The following is a 17,518-nucleotide window of genomic DNA, read 5'->3' on the forward strand; positions in this document are numbered from 1 at the left end:
TCTAACAGTGGTGGTTCCAGTTTCCACTGATAGTGATTGAATTACTATGAAATGAGCATAGATACATAGTGTAGCTCTACCCAGCCATATATGTGAATATATGTTAGTTGTTCCTGGGAGAGAATTTTTTCTTTTAAATATGTAGCTCCTTGAATCTGAAGGGGAGCAGTTTGACACCCTAAAATATGCCTCTTTGGGATATGGATTATTTTATGCTGGTTGATTTGAAGAGACTGCAGTTCTGGGAGAAAACCTAGTAGAAGTTACCCCTCGTATAGGATATTTATATTGGCAAAGTCTTATATGTGAAGGTGTTTCCCTCAATATACCAACTAAAGTATCAGTGGAGGAAGCAGGGCTTATATCTGGACTTATAACCTTAAGTTTATTTACTGTGATTTTCTTAGTAACCTACCCTAACTGACTCTCCACCCCCAACATCTTTTGACTTTAGGTGAAGGTGGTATTTCCGGTGTTGGTGGCTGCCATTTTGGCCAGTTACTCCATTTTCTTGGGTCACTTCCATGTATATAGGAGGTATGCATCTTATTAACCTTGTTGATTGTTTTTCCCCTGTTAATCTGTATGACATCTAATAATTTAATTATTAGGCCACCCAAAGAACCTAGAAAAGAAGGGTTATTTTGCCCCTACATGGTTATTTCCCTCATCTTCTTGCACAGTCAAGTCACTGCACTTAAAATTCCACAGAATAAAGGAATACCTCCACTGCATTTCTTCTGGCTCTATTGGCCAGAAGAATAAATACTCTGGAGACACCATTTGAAGGGATACTAGTGATATTGTGGCATTGTGTGACAGTCAGGGCTCAGAAGCACTGTAGCATCTGGGTCAAGAGGAAATGTACCATCCACTGAATTTTCTTCTCAATCCACAGGTCCTGACTCCCCAGGAGCAATAGAATGATGTGAAGCAGTAGGAAGTTGCAGGGTTGGGTATCAGCACATCTGGGGACACACCTGACTGAAGACAGAATTTCTGAACAGAAATTTAGAGCAGCCCTAGAACACACCAAGACAGAGCCTTCCTTTGCCAGCTTTTTTCAGAGAACAAGAAAATGCTCCAGGCTCAAGTACTTAGTTTTATCCTTTCTTTTCTTCATTAATGGATCTTTAGAGGCCTATTAAAAAATCACCTCAGTTAATGAAAAAAATTTATATATGTATATATGTATTTTGTCTCAAATATATGAATGTGGTGTTTCTAGGTTAACAAGAACATTTAACTTCTTCACATGATAGAAACTTGTAATTATATGAATGCATGGATGACTGAATGCACAGTTACAAAAAGAGGTAGGGCAGATGTAGGTTGAAGGTTGTGAGTATGTGAAACAGTTGTTTCTTATGTTGTTTATCTTGTCTTTTTGTTTATTAATTATTGTATTATTTTCTATAGGAATGACTTTAAACCTACCTTCGCCCCACCCTGCATTTTATTAGGCATGTGATTATTCAACTGTATCTTAAAATAAAACCCACTCCCTATATGGATACAGCCTTTAAAGTAAAAATGAGAAGAAAATCTAACACTTCTGCTATATATAAAGCACATCGTGCCATTAAACAGCATGATGTTGTTACAGGAATCCCTGACATTTCACGATGTGGCCGTGGACTTCACCTGGGAGGAGTGGCAGCTCCTGGACTCTGATCAGAAGGACCTGTACAGGGACGTGATGTTGGAGAACTACAGCAACCTGGTGTCAGTGGGTGAGGACAGCTCCCCAGTGCCACTCAGATGGTTTCTAGTCAGTGGCCTTTCCATCCCCAGCTTCTGAAAGCTCAGGCATGTCTGTGGTTTTCTGAAGTGGTAGATGAGTCTTACTTATTTCCTTCTGTGGCCCCCAGATCAGTACATTCTCCTTTCTCTTGAGAGAAAAGCCTTTACTTTGTAAATGTGAAAACTGTCTTGTCCTGAAATGTAACATTCTGCGGTCTTCACAGAACCCAAATCTTTTTCAGTTAGTCTAAGTCTTCTACCAATCCCCATGAACAGGTTATGAATCCAGCAGTCCAGATGTATTCTCTAAGTTTGATCACGGAGAAGCACCATGGACAAAGGAAGGTGCAATCCACTGTCGAAACCATTCAGGTGAGTTAAGAGAACCACCAGGGGTAGGCTGTGGAAATCACAATCTCATTGTTCAGAGAAGAGGCTTAGAAGTGAAGGGGGTTTGTAGATAGGTAAGCAGGACCTCTGTACCTGTCTTTCCTAGTTAGAGATCTCTTTATCTTTTTAGGAGTTTAGAGAGAAATAGATTCCTTTATTTTTTTCTGGGGTATAAGCCCTCTTTATTTTATCTTCATCTTGATATTTTGATTGTATGGTTCTGTTTTTCAGCATTCTGAAATCTTTCTCTTCTTCATAGTCTTTCACTTCCCCTGCTATAAGATTGCACTGTCTTTCTCCAAAGAGAAGACTGGGCTCACTGCCTTCTGACCACTGCTCCTTTCTGTCCCTGGTAATGTGGGTTTCCCTCCCTAATACCCACCCCTTCTTGGATGCTGTGCCCTCAAAGTAAACTGGTCTTCACTGTGCCTTTGCTTTGCTTTTCTTTTTCTCTTACCTTCACTTTTTCTTCACTCTGAGGTTCTTCAACTGTTCTGTTTTCCAGTTCCTCATTTGTTCCACTAGCCCTTCAAATTTTTGTTCATTTTAATCAGCTAAGCTTCTTTTGTTCCCTACACAGGCCCCCCAAATTTAATCTTCCCACTGTGATCCACTACAGACTCTATTGTGTAGAATTTACTCATCTTGATGGCAAATCTCCTGAACTCACAATAACTGCAAGGATGTAGAATCATCGTCCCTCCCAGAAAAGCCCCGTGAGTTCAGGTTCACCTTCACTCTTGTGCATCTGCCATCCTGGCCATCCAGTGTCACCTCAGGTGTTTCTGTCCCCAGAACTCTCTTCTTCAAAGGAGTCTTCTGTTCATGTGTTTCAATGAGGAGATTCATTTTAATACCTACATTCTCAGTTCTAGCCTATACGAGACCATAACTCTTTCGTACTTCAAATTAATTCCTTTGCATATTTACTAATTCTTGTTTTTGTTGGTGTTTATCATAGATATTCCTATATTACTTACCTCCTGAGAGGTTTTATTTTTCCTCTGGTGTTTATCATAGATATTCCTACATTACTTACTCCTGAGAGGTTTTATTTTTCCATATTCTGACAATATTAAGTCCCACTTAACTGTTACCTCTCACAAGACATGAAATTCTTTGGTGATTTCTGTTGCTCATGCAGAGATTTCCATTTTCTCTCCTAGACTCTGCAGTGGGTTCCATACATGGGATTGCTTCCTTGATTTGTCCTTTTCTAAATTACTCTTGATAGCCTACTATAAGGTAGAGGATAACAACTGTGAGAAATGGCATACAAATAGACCAAGAGCTCTCATTCTGTCTAAAAGGAGGAGACATAAAATCAATCAAAATAAAAAAATAAATAATATATACACAGAGTAAAGACTGCTGTAGTGAAATTAAATCAGCATTAACAGAACAGGAAAAACTGGGGCTGGGGTTACTGCTTTGGCATAGGAACACTTCTCTGAGGTGTAGTTAGTAAGTCAGAGGTGCTAGGAGCTCTCTACTCTGTCATCACTTTAGTCCCACTATGTGCACCACAGTAATGAATCCTCTGTGAGTTCTGGCTTCTTCCAAAATGTAGTCTGATTCTTCTACCTTTCTCCTTTTATGATACACATTTCTATCTGTGTTCACAACTTGCAACTATTCGTTGCATGTGTCTTTGCTTTTTTAAGTGGCTTCATCAAAGACAGTGGAGTCTCTGTGAACATACAGATTGTGCTTGTGTGTACATGGCACCACCTGGTGCCATGTTAGTACACAATAGTCATCAGTGAAGAATGTGGAAGTACTGGATCTGTCCCTTACCAGTATAGATGAGGTAGCCCTCCTACCTGTGGTCTGATGCTACAGTAAATTGCTTGTATTTTATAATCTGCATGTTTGGCAAGGCCAGCAATTAGAATGTAGTCAAATTTGTGTTTATTTCTTTTTATTACCTGCACCAATGTAAAAGGAACATCAAACATGGAGTTTTAGTTACACACATATCATCAGGTCATCACTAAAAAAGACACTTCACATCAAGGTATATTTTTTTCATTACCTTTCTTCCAAATGAAGGTGATGGAGGAATTCATTTTCTTTCCTAGAAATCTGGAAACTTGATGACCATCTGCTGGAAAACACAGAAAGTGAAAGTATGGAGAATAGCCTGGAACAATGGCACAAAAATAATATATTTGAAAATTGTGTCCATTGGAGCAAAAATCATTTTCTGTTACAACAAAATCATGGTACATTTGACTCACATGGAGAAAGTATGAAATCAGATTTGTCCTTACCTAACCAGAGCAGAAGCTATGAAATCAAGAGGCCCACTGAACTTTCTGGAAATGGGAAATTCTTTCTCCATGCTAACAGTAAACAGAAATTCCTGGAAATTCAAAAACTCATTGGCACCAAGTCCCAACTCATTAAGCATCAGAAAATAAGGAAACAACATATATGCAGTGGGTGTGGGAAAGCCTTCGTGAAGAAGTGTTTGCTTAATGATCACCAGAATCTTCATACCGGAGAGAAGCCCTATCAATGTAGTCTGTGTGGGAAAGCCTTCTCCAGAAAGGTTACACTGAATGAACACCAGAGATCACATACAGGAGAGAAACCTCATGAATGCAGAGAGTGTGGCAAAGCCTTTGTCAAGAAATCACGGCTCAATATACATTATAAAATACACACAGGGGAGAAACCCTTTGTATGCAGTGACTGTGGGAAACGCTTTATCCAGAAGGGCAATCTCATGGTACATCTACGGACTCACACAGGCGAGAAACCTTATATATGTAATGAATGTGGAAAAAGCTTCAGCCAAAAGACATCTCTCACAACACATCAGAGATTTCACACAGGAAAGACACCCTTCGTGTGTAGTGAATGTGGAAAATCCTGTTCCCAGAAGACAGGTCTCATTAAACATGAAAGAATTCACACTGGAGAGAAACCCTTTGAATGCAGTGACTGTGGGAAAGCCTTTATTGGGAAGCCACAGCTTGTTGTACATCAGAGAATTCATACAGGAGAGAGACCCTATGGTTGTAATGAATGTGGGAAAGCCTTCAGAGCAAAGTCAGTCCTCAATGAACATCAGAAAATTCATTCAGTCAAGGTGATACATCCTCTCACAGAGAGTCAAGTGTCATCAAAGACTAGTGTGGTCCTGCAAGAGAAAAACTTTGTTAATACAGTGACTATGCAGGTGCCTTCTCTGTCCCCTCAGACAGCAATAAATGTCAGTGGGCTCCTAATAAACAGAAATGTAGTCATAGTAGGCCAGCCTGTGGCCAGCTGTGCACCCTCAGGAGGATTTGCACAGAATAGAAACCTTGTGAATGCAGTGAGTATGGACTCGCCTTCAGTCATCAATTATGTGTTATTTTATGTCACAGGAAACCAATAGGAANGTCCTGCAAGAGAAAAACTTTGTTAATACAGTGACTATGCAGGTGCCTTCTCTGTCCCCTCAGACAGCAATAAATGTCAGTGGGCTCCTAATAAACAGAAATGTAGTCATAGTAGGCCAGCCTGTGGCCAGCTGTGCACCCTCAGGAGGATTTGCACAGAACAGAAACCTTGTGAATGCAGTGAGTATGGACTCGCCTTCAGTCATCAATTATGTGCTATTTTATGTCACAGGAAACCAATAGGAAAAAACTCAGACACATTCTGTGTGCAAAGATTTGATCAAAACTTTCTACCTCAGGTTATGGTTGAAAAGTATATCCTGAGAGAAATTGTATAAATGCTTAGACTAGGAAGTCATGATATTCTCATTCTTTTAAATATATGTATTGATGCAGAGGCATAATCTGATGTTAACCTAGACACATACGTCAATTGGTCTATTAAAGGAATGAAAGAAGCTAATTGAAGCCAGTAAGTGAAGTTTTTTAAACCATAAAAGTTATTTGCACCTTTCAAAGCCTTGCAACTCTAGGTGAGGACAGCCCACTGCATGCCTAGGCCTACTATCATACCCATGATCCTTATGGTTCCAATAAGTTCCATCCTTCCTTTTGAATAGTTTAGGATTAGAATCCTAAACCTCATGCTTTTGAGCAAGTTACGTCACTCACCTATGTCTCAGTGTACCTGTAAAATACTGTATGCCTCAGGTTTGTTGTGAGAAGTAGCTGTAGTTAAAAAAAAATGCCTGTCAAACAGTCAATTAATGAGAGAATCATTATGGCTCCTAGTGAGGAAGGAATCCCACCTTCCTTTCATATACTGGGTTATCTTCAGTTATCACTTTTGCAGTGAAGCCTGTGGGCTCCATTTACACAGACCTCATCCCCAAATCTCACCAGGACTTCAAGCCTTTGCCAGTGTTTTGTCCCAGTCTGATTCCTGCATCTAACGTCTGGCTCCACCAAGTTCCGTATTCATCCAAAGGCTCCTCTTGACATTAGTTCCAGGGTGTTCTCTGCCCCAGGAAGATGTCCGCCCCCCATGGTGCTCTGCGGTAATGGCTCACAAGAGCGCTGCCATCTTTGTTTTGTCCAAAATCCTAGGTAGGATACAAACCACTCTACATTGGCCTCTGAAAACTTATCAGCACAATGTTATTGATCTACAAAGTAATTAAGAGTTGTCCAAAAAGTGATTTCAATTTCTTCTTGCTGCTGCTGTGGAGCCACAGACTCCAAGTTGGTTGCTTAGGTCGGTATCGGACTTTGGGCGTCGAGTGAGTCAGAGCCACGCCCACAACGGGAACCAAAACTGGAACGTCCAGAAGTGTCCCTAGCAACAGCTAAAGTGGGGACTTCGGCATTAGCGCACTGGAATTCCAATAGTTTTGGAAGTGAGTTGAGACTTTGGCAGCTGCCTGGAGTCTTGAGAAGCTCAGCAGCAGGTGGGTGGAGGTCTACACAGGGCAGAGGACTAAGGGCCTCTGGAGGTGAGAGAAGGGCTGTTTGGGGGACTTTTGGTTCAGTCACTGGGAAGTGTTGGCTTTCATTATCCTTCCATTGGCCGTCACTGTTACAAAGCATATGAAGATGTTAATGAGGGTTCAAGTCTCAGGTGGATGATGCTGTGGGATTCATTGGTTAAGAACTGAGTTGATAGGTGTGTGCCAGTGAATGTGGTGTCTTTTACAGAATCATGATTTACTACAGGGCTTCGACATGGAGATGCCTGGAGGTTTGGGGGGTGGTTAATGAATGGGATTTTTCGGTTCAGATTTAAGATTTAACTTGGAGTCAGGCTTTTGTTTTCTTTTTGGAGGGGAGGCTGATGTATGTCTGTAATCACAGACCCTGGGACCCTGGACAGTAAGTGGGCCGAGACTCATATGTTGACTGTTGGAAACATACTACGGTGTACTTTTATCCAGCTAATCTGAATCCAGCGCATTCTTTCCTCAAGGTAGTAATTAAAAACTCTTTTGTCTTATCATGTAAATACTTTAGTGATTATCTTTCTAACAGAGTAGTTAGAAATGATCTAGTATGTGTCATAAATCGTGTTTTGTTCTCAGCCTCCTGGTTGCCTCCACAATTGTCTTGAATATTTCCTCTCATGTTCATTGTACACAGTAATGATCTCTATTACCCTGAGCTCTGATCAGTGAAAGCATTGCATGTGTCTTTTTATTTTTATTTTTTAATGTTCACCTGAGGACATTTTTTTCATTGCCTCTAGAGAGAGAGGAAGTGGGAGAGACAGACATTGATGTGGGAGAGGAGCATCAATGGGTTGCCCCCACCCCGACTCCCACCCCAAACATGCTGAGGCAGGGGATGGAAACCACATTCTTTCTGTTACAGGATGGGTATTCCATCCAATTGAGCCACAGCAGACAAGGCATGAGTGTCTTTTTTATTTTTTATTTTTTTATTTTTATTTTATTATTATTTTTTTAAATATTTTATTTATTTGTCTTTAGAGGGGAAGGGAAGGAGAGAGGGAGAGAAACATCAATGTATGGTTGCCTTTTGTGTGTCCCCTGCTGGGAGTTGGCCTGCAGGGAACTGGCCTGCAACCCAGGCATGTGCCCTGACTGGGAATCGAACCGCGATCGCCTGGTTCGCAGGTCCGCGCTCAATCCACTGAGCTACACCAGCCAGGGCGAGTGTCTTTTTTAAAAAGTCTTTTTTTTGCACTTCCTTCACATTTGGAATTATCTGTATAGCATAGATAGCCTTCCATTTTATCACTGAATTTCTAATTATAAACATTTTTATAGTATAAAATGATTAGAAGTTTTCTTAATGTCTGCAATAGTGTCTCAGGTGAACTAGTGATAAGACAACTAGAGTCACATTCAGTGTGTACATTCATTTGGATAGGCTTGACTTATACATTATATTTTTCTGCAACACATTGTGAGTCTCTGCTCATCCATGTTCTCCCATCTACCTCCAGGATTTGTTGTCTCTCTTTTTCTGTATGTCTCAGATATGTCTGTTACACTGATTCCTAGGTAGGTTATATTTCTATACAATTATAAGTAGTGCCTTAAAAAATTCGTGCTTCTAAATTTTGTAGTCTAATAGAGCAATTGCTCTTGGTATTATTGAAAGTGATTCTTTTATATTTTCCTAGTTGAGCAATTTTATTATCTGCAGATAATTTTGGCTGAAGTGTAAGTGACATGAACAAATCTTTCCTTTACATAGTGCTTTCCCCCTTAGCTGTGTGCTTTGAACAAGGCTTTTCAAAGGAACTAAGTAAGGTACCTGAAAGCATAGAGCATATACCAGGATATAAGTTTCTCTCCATGCACTGATTTAGCTGCTTCTCACTAGTTTTGGTATTTAAACTTTTCTGTATCAATCAGTGTATTTGTTTTTCATTGCTGAATAACAAATTTCCACAAACTTAGTGGTTTAAAACAACATATATTTATTATCTCACAGTTTCCATAGGTTAGAAGTCCAGACACGGTGTGTGTACCTGGGTCCTCTGCTTTCAGTATTACACACCATAAACATGGTGTCAGGTAGACTGTATTCTTATTTAGAGGCTTAACTGGAGAAGAATTTGCTGTACAAGTCACTAAGGGAGTCGGTTTTTCTTAGGGAGCTTGTTAGTCTGATACGTGGGAGTCACAAGATAGAACAGAAAAAATGTATCCCCTTAACCTACACTGCTGTTTGGGCTTCTGATGCTGGGGTTTCTCGATCTTCAAGGCATGAAGAGCTGCCTGCTCTACAGACCCTACTTCCCCAACTTTTACTCTGTCCTTCCCACAATGTAAGTGGGATAGGGTGGTCTGCTTAACTCATCTTTTAAAAAAATAGTCAATTTTATTACCCTGGTTCAAGAGACTTAAATTTTAATTTGTTTAAAATGGATGACCTCCTTAATCCCATGTAACTATAGAATAAATCTTGTGTTTGTCACATATATGCCCACTTTCCATTTTGCTAAGAAAGAGATGTTTAATAGCGTTAACAGTTTCTTTCCCACAGAGGAATGCTGAAACCATCAATATAAGAACGGGTGTACACCAGTAGCTGTGGAATCACCTCATCTTGGTCCAGGTCCGACCACTACTCCCTACACAGCCTGTGCCACCTTGCCTTCCCCATACCCTGCCCCTCTGTAGCATCCCCACTCCTCCAAATTTTGTGCTGTTCCCTAAAGGTTTCTCCACCTCAAAATATTTTCAATTTTGGTCTCTTGCCAAGGATAAAAGTTCTCAATCATAAGGACTCTTATACCTCCTTCAAGATGGCTGTGCCCTCACGCAAGAAAGGAAACTCGCTGGCTGTTGCAGACTTTAGTCTTGGTCCTATATTCTGACAGGAAGATGGCACGGCATTCTCAGAGTTGGCACATAGGCCACCCTATTGCTGGCCCTTGAGAAGATGGAGCTATAACAGCTGAGAAGCTTAGAGGGAGAGGCTGCTTTCTCTCTATTGCACACTTGTGAAAACACAGCTGCCCCACAAGTGCTCCCATACTTTTCCCCCAAATGCTGAATGCCCAGAATCTGAATATCTGGAGATTCTTCATGTAACCGGCAGTTACTTGATCGAAGGTGCTACTGAGTCTACGCAGTGGAGGAGCTGAGGGGTGGCCAGACGACCCATACCACCTGTGGTTTTCAGAGTGAGGTCACAAGTAGACCGGGTTAGAGAAGAAATTTCTTGGGGCTCGGTGTTGGATGTCAGTGATGAGATCTGTTGGTATCAGTGGTGTGTGTCTTGGGGGGGTCAATGAAGGGGGTGTACTGTGTTGATGGGCAGTGTGTGTAGTCAGTAAGTAGGGAGTCTGTGAAATCAGTGATTAGGGGAATCTGAGGTTGTTAATCATTGAATATATAGTCAGCGATGGAAGGTGGAAACAGCCAGTGGCATGGTGACTCTGGATTCAAAACTAGAGGCCTGGGGATCAATGTTGAGGGTTTATGAGGTCACTGATGGGGAAGGCTGTGGGGTTAGTGATGGGGAGCCTTGAGGTCCTGGAATCAGGAATGAGGTATTAGGATGAGATTGAGTCATTGGGAGTTACAGGAGCTATGGGAGTTAATAGGACTTCAGAGAGGTCTGTCACTGATGGATATAAGGTTTAATATTTGTGAGTATTTGGGGGTCAGGTTATTGATTATAAGAAGAGACACAAAACTCAAGCTTCAGGGAATATTCCTCCAAAGAATTTACTTTTACAGAAAAATTCCAGGGACACATGTGGCCTTTTTGGAAGATATTGTAAAGAATGACCGAGACACAGGTACCAGGGCACTCTAGGGCAAACAAATAATATTCTTTTATAATAATTGTTTTGCCTCCCAAGTCCCTCTGGGCTACTCTGCCTGTGAGGCATCTTAAATCCTGTCTGCCTATGCAATGCCCAACCTTCTGGTCCTGCTCCGCCCCCCCATTTTAATTTATTTATTTTAATTGTTGTTCAAGTAGTTTTCTGTCTTTTACTCCCATCTCAGCCCACCCCCCCACCCTGTGCTCCCCACCTCCTTCCCATTTCCACCCCCCTTAGTTTTTGTCCATGTGTCCTTTGTACTTGTTCCTGTATGCTCTTTTCTCTTTCATGACAGGGACCTATGCAAACAAATACATTTTTCTCCATTTCTCTTAGCTCTCTTAAATCTACATCCTAACCTGAACACCTACATTTATTGTGATTTAGAGGGTAGGTGAGGTTATGCTATGTTTTTTTAAAAAAGATTTTATTTATTTTGGAGAGAGGGGGAAGGAGAAAGAGAGGGAGAGAAACATCAATGTGTGGTTGCCTCTCACCTCACCCCCACTGGGGACCTGGCCTGCAACCCAGGCATGTGCCCTCACTGGGAATCAAACTGGTGGCCCTTTGGTTCACAGCCTGCGCTCAATCCACTGAGCTACACCAGTTAGAGCTATGCTACATTTTAAGAGAATATAGTTCTATCTTTCTACCTATCTATCTATCTGCCCACAAGTCATCTGTTTTGTTCGGAAGCACACCTGTGGTTATCGAGGATGGAATGTCTGACTCCATCCTTGATACTTAGAGATACTGGCAGAAGATACAAGATTCTTAGGTTAAAAATGACTTTATTACTCATGGCACAGCAAGGAGCATAAACATCCTGATTGCAAGTTTCCCTTGCTGCCCTCACCCCTAGTTCCAATTCAGGTGGTGGAGAAAGGCCCAGGTGAATGTTAGCATGTAGTGGGTTTGCATCAGTCATGAGAAAGCCTGTGTAAAGGAAGACCCAATTTTTAAAAGTTGGCTGCTAGAAAACCTGTTCTACTCTTTGAAGACATTATTTTTATTTCTATGTACAGCAAATAAGGCTGTCTACTGTTCCAGAGGGTGACACTGTCCCTATTTTCCAAGGTTCTGTTTTACACAAACATCTCAGGAAACACAGACCCAAACACCTCTGTTTATAAGGCATGCACATACCTCAGAAACCCATGTAGAATTATCTTCCAACAATGTCCAACACATTTTATTTTTTCAAAATTTTATTTATTGATTTTTAAAGAGAGAGGGAGGAGAGAGGACAGAGAAATATGGATTTGTTGTTCCACTTATTTATGCATTCATTGGTTGCTTTTTATGTATGTCTTGACTGGGGATCAAACTTGCATCCTTGGCATATTGGGATGATGCTCTAACCAATTAAGCTACCTGGCCAGGTTTCAATACATTTCTTGACTGTATCAGCTCCTGGCACAATTTTTCCATAAATACATCATTTGAACACTGATTAGTCTGACAGAGGACTGGTACCAAATCCTTTTAATTTACCTCAAGCAATAATTTGATTAAGACTACTATCAAGAGGATACTATATATCAGAATGAGGCTGAGCTGCTTTGTTCACCTTTCCTATGCACATGTAGTTTTTACATTCATCCATTGAAGATATACCAATTGAAGATATGTCTACTTTAGACATATCTACTAAAGTAGACAGAGCCTACTTTAGAAAGACATGTTACTTCTCAAGATTCTGTGTTGATATTTTGAGAGGAATGAGTGAATAAATAACCAAACATTGTAAAAAATATAGAAAGGTTTTCAGGAACATACATAAAGGACACATGGACAAAACCAAAGGAGGGTAGGATCAAGGATGGGAAATGGGGATGGCTGAGGTAGGGGGGAGTAGTGGGAGGGGAATGGAGACAACTATATTTGAACAATAAAAAAAAGTGGGAAAAAACTTAAACTAACCCATAACCAATGACTTTAAAGTTTATAGCAAGCTTATTTCCTGTAGTTCAGAAGTATTTACTTGCCAAGTAAGTGTTACTTTTCACAGATGTAAAGTTAAATCATCAAGTTTCTTGGTGTTCAAGACTCTGAAGGTAAAAGAGTCTGTAAATGTGGAATTAACTTTTCAAGTTTTGGAAATTAATACATTGAGTTTAGAAAAATTCATTTGATGAATGTTTGGCTGGTTCATTTAAACTCCATTCCCAATCATAACTCTTGATATCACAATAAAGAACAGAAAGAAAAATAGAGAATAGTATGTTCAAAAGAGAACTGAGTGATACTGGAATCGGGGTTAATTACCCATCCAACATTTATTTTTATAATTATTATGACATCATTACTATTGTTAGTGTACATTAAATAGTTTATAAAGTAAAAAAAGATTCTGTGTTGATACTTTGATAGGGATGAGTGAATAAATAGCCAAACATTGTGAAAAACATAGAATATATTTATTTCTGATAAGATTAGGGGAGTTTTGTATTCTTTATCCACACAAGGCAGAGCCTGAAGACAGTGGAGTCATGGCTCATGGGCAGAAAGGGGCTGACAGTTGGAAAACACAGGATTTAGGGCAGCAGTGTCCACCAAACACCAACTGGGATTATAAAAAAGAGCAATACAGATGTGAAAGGTGGAAAAGAGAGTATGAAATGACACAAAGGTGCTCATGAGGACAAAGGTGCTGTGGGTGGCTCTGGACTCAGCAGAGGAGAATCTGGGGAGACATTATTCCTGTGGATGTGTTGGACCCTTTGCTTGTGTCTACACAGGATGAAGGCCACGGTGCTTCTAGCCCAGAGCATGAACTCAGAAAATGAAATTTCAGGGAATACTAATAATGCTGCTGACAGTGAAACTGTGAATGTCTTATGACCAGAAACAAAACACCTAAAATCCCATTTGTTTCTGATTTTTAAAATTTTTTAAAAAATTTTATTTATTTTTTAGGGAGGAGGGAAAGGAGGGAGAAAGAGAGGAAGAGAAACATCAATGTGTGGTTTCCTCTCACTTGTCCCCAACCAGGGACCTGGCTGACAACCCAGGCATGTGCTCTGACTGGGAATCAAACCAGTGACCCTTTAGTGCGCAGGCCAGCACTGTACCCACTGAGCTGTACCAGCCAGGGTCACTCTGATGTTTTTCTATTCCGTTTCCCAGAAACATGCAATGCATATGTAAGAAAATAAAATTCACCTTCATATACATGATCCAGCAAAGTGAAATGGAGAAGTCAAAGTACTTGAGCTTTGGAGCTTTTTACTTTCAGATCCTTCCAACAGGAGTTCATGGGGCTGATCATGATGTTCTGGAAGAGTGCTTTGTTCTAGAAACAAGTTATGTGTAGGGGAGGACTGGGAGTTCTTTAATGAGATCTTGGTCATGAGTTTAATATAATCTGATTTGTCATTTCACCTGCATGGATATTGTGTGCTCATAGAAATATTTCCTTGCCAGAGGGAAAGAGGATTGGGGGAGGTAGAAGAGGGTATAGGGGGAATAAACAGTGATGAAAGAAGACTGAACTTGGGGTGGTAGACACATACAATATATGTATGATGTACTGTAGAACTGTATATCTGAAATCTATATAATTCACCAATGTCGCCCCAATAGATTCACTAAAAATNGGAGCTTTTTACTTTCAGATCCTTCCAACAGGAGTTCATGGGGCTGATCATGATGTTCTGGAAGAGTGCTTTGTTCTAGAAACAAGTTATGTGTAGGGGAGGACTGGGAGTTCTTTAATGAGATCTTGGTCATGAGTTTAATATAATCTGATTTGTCATTTCACCTTCATGGATACTGTGTGCTCATAGAAATATTTCCTTGCCAGAGGGAAAGAGGATTGGGGGAGGTATAAGAGGGTATAGGGGGAATAAACAGTGATGAAAGAAGACTGAACTTGGGGTGGTAGACACATACAATATATGTATGATGTACTGTAGAACTGTATACCTGAAATCTATATAATTCACCAATGTCGCCCGAATAGATTCACTAAAAATGTTTTCTTACTCTAAGGCCACAAATAATTTTACTTCTCAAACATTTCATAATTTATCTTTAATATTTTGATCAGCAACCCATTTAGAATTGATTTATTGTATAGTGTATTGACTGAGGTGTCCTTTTTCAAATGTGAGCAACAAATTTTTTTGTCATTTCTCATTGGTTCCTCCAGGCTCACACTACCTCATCTTTAGTGCTGACTTATCCATGAGATATACTGGTTATTCTCTCTATCTTCTGCCTCGTATGGTCTGTGGCTGTCCCATAGGAGCAAACAACCAAAATTACTCTTTATTTTAGTTATTGATTGATTTTAAAGTGAGAAAGAGGAAGAGAGAGAAAGAAACATTGATTTGTTGTTTCACATATTTATTTGTTTATTGGTTGATTCTCATGTGTGCCCTGACCAGGGATCCAACCCACAATCTTGGTGTATCTGGTGACACTCTGACCAACTGAGCTGTCTGGCTAGGGCCCAAAATTAGACTTGATGTGCACAGGCAACAAAGGAGACTTGGTGAGCAAGCGCAGTCTGAGCATAGTCTAGGTCCCATAAACCGACAGGAAGAAGATAGCGCTGCCGTTTTCTGAGTTGGCGTCTAGGTCGCCCTGTTGCTGGCCCTTGGGGAAATGGAGCTATCGAAGCCGAGATGACTGACTCCTCTCTAACACACACGTTTGAAATGTCTGCCACTACAGGTGTCCCATATTCTCCCCACCCCAAAGACCCAGAATCCAGGTCTCTGGAGGCTCCTCGCCATACCTGCAGCCATTATTCCCTCAGAGGTGCTACTGAGTCTGCACAGTGTAGGAGCTGGGTGGTTGCTAGGTGACCGCTTGGGAAAGTAGCCATTGGAAGACTGGGGGGGGGGTTGGAGCCAGGTTGTGAGCAGACCGGTAAGAGCGCAGACTTGTGTGGGACTCAGTATTGAATGTCAGTGTTGAGAGTCTGTGGGCATCAATGGTGTGGTGACTCTGGGTTCAAAACTAGAGGCCTGGAGATCAGTGCTGAGGACATGGGTTCACTGATCCAGAAAGTTGTGTGGTCACTGATAGGGCTATGGGGTTAATGTTGGGGAGGCTTGAGGTCAATGTAATGTACATTACATTATCACATTTTACTGTTTCATTTGCTTCCTCAACCCTGTACTATGGGTCTCTCACTCTTGTTTTTCTTTTGCCATTTTTATTCAGTTTGTTTCCTTATAGTTTAGTTTGCTTTGTAGTTTCTGTTACACAGATTGTGATGGGAGAGTGATGGGAGAGTCTGTTGGGTATTCATAATGTGGAGGTTGTGAGAATCACAGATGAGGTATTAGGGTGTAGGGATGGAGTCATTAGGGTTTTTAGGAGCTTGGAGAGATCACTGATGGGTGTGGGGGTGTCAATATTTATGACCGTTATTGGGGCAGGCCATTGAATGCAGTTCCTGAGCTACCGAGTTGGTCATGCAATGTGGTCAGGAATAAGGGACGTAGGTATCAGTGACTGACTGGTGAGCTGATGGGAGGCCTATGGAGATAGTGATCAGGGAAGGAATCCCTAGGTATCCTTGGTTAGAGTATTCAGCCTGTAGGACTGGAAGGAACTTCATACTGCAACACCTCCCCTTCCCTGCCCAACCAATACCTTACCAGCTGTCACATCAAGCCACTCTTCAAAGTTGTCCCTTCTCTTGACTATCTCTACAAAAGTTAAGTATTTTGAAATGATCAGAGACTAAGGAAATCCAAACTGATATGTCTAAAGATATTAGTTTGACTATGCATAGAATACCACTGGAAGGAGTCACCAAATTCTAAGAAAATTGTTTCCTGGGCTGAAGGACCACTGGAAAAGACTGAGACCATCCCATGGCCTTTGTACCTTGCAAATATTGAACCATGTGAACTATTATTTAAAAATAGATTTTAAAGTAGTATGCTTATTCAAAATTTTGTCTGATTTTACATTAAGGTTATACAAGGGGGGACCCCTGAAAAACTGGAATTTATTTATAAAAATTGTGTATTCTTACATATTTAGACTTCAGTCACCTTCAAAGTACTCTCCATTTGACACAATACACCTATCAAGACATTTTTCCCACTGAGGAAAACAGTTTTTGAAGTTGTTAATTATGATGCCTTTTCGTGCTCCTGCCGTTTTTTGTTTCACCTCTTCCACACTGGCAAAATGTTTCTCTTTGAGGTCTTTTTTTCATCTGGGGAAACCAGAAAAAAGTCCCTGGGGGTGAGATTGTGTTAATAGGGAGGGTGGAACATGGGGGGTCATGCTGTTTTTGGTCCAAAATTGCTGAACACTCAGCTTGGTGTGGGCAGGTGTGCTGCTAAATCACCCATCATGAAATGGGTAAACATGTTGAGTCTTAAAAAAATTCACTTAAGCTGAATTCAGCTTCTCACAACAATGCCAGCTGATACACTGATAGAGATGGATAGAACAGTCACCTAGAGGGGAGAAGCCTATATTACAAGGGGCCTGCCCTCCAGAAGATAATTCTGGTTTTATTTGGGTCCCCTTTCAATATTACTTTAGGAAAATAAGATGTATGAAACATTAAATTATTTTTTCATTACTTGTTTTTAATGTTCATGTAGAGAGATGATATCCTTAATAACATCCTAATCATGTTTCCATCCTGTAATCAAATAAATAATCACAATTATTCTAATTGTGTTCCTGCTTCTTCACCATAAGCTTTCAGATT

The 17,518-nt window shown here is 40.6% G+C and overlaps 1 protein-coding gene and 1 non-coding gene across 6 annotated transcripts in view; one reads left to right on the forward strand and one right to left on the reverse strand.

The window, feature by feature from the left end:
* Positions 1-5,524, forward strand: part of LOC118999841 (zinc finger protein 350-like) — a 182,095-nt gene extending 176,571 nt beyond the window's left edge. For 3 of the 5 annotated variants that reach the window (XM_037064595.1, XM_037064594.1, XM_037064593.1), the window contains exons 2-5: positions 899-1,093; positions 1,607-1,733; positions 2,020-2,115; positions 4,215-5,524. In XM_037064595.1, coding sequence (XP_036920490.1) covers positions 1,079-1,093; positions 1,607-1,733; positions 2,020-2,115; positions 4,215-5,521 — 1,545 coding nt within the window. In that variant the 5' untranslated portion in view covers positions 899-1,078 and the 3' untranslated portion in view covers positions 5,522-5,524. Of the gene's footprint in view, positions 1-454; positions 538-898; positions 1,094-1,606; positions 1,734-2,019; positions 2,116-4,214 lie in introns of those variants that run through there. The other 2 variants (XM_037064592.1, XM_037064596.1) reach the window with 2 other exon arrangements.
* A 3,931-nt stretch (positions 5,525-9,455) lies between these two features.
* On the reverse strand, positions 9,456-9,589 carry LOC118999879 (small nucleolar RNA SNORA41). Its single transcript, XR_005069194.1, has one exon. It is a non-coding gene; the product is annotated as a small nucleolar RNA SNORA41 (small nucleolar RNA).
* Positions 9,590-17,518: the final 7,929 nt, after the last annotated feature.

This window comes from Sturnira hondurensis, unplaced genomic scaffold (assembly GCF_014824575.4).
Source record: "Sturnira hondurensis isolate 20B ecotype Veracruz unplaced genomic scaffold, ASM1482457v3 Scaffold0015508, whole genome shotgun sequence".
In the NCBI taxonomy this organism is placed as follows: domain Eukaryota; kingdom Metazoa; phylum Chordata; class Mammalia; order Chiroptera; family Phyllostomidae; genus Sturnira; species Sturnira hondurensis.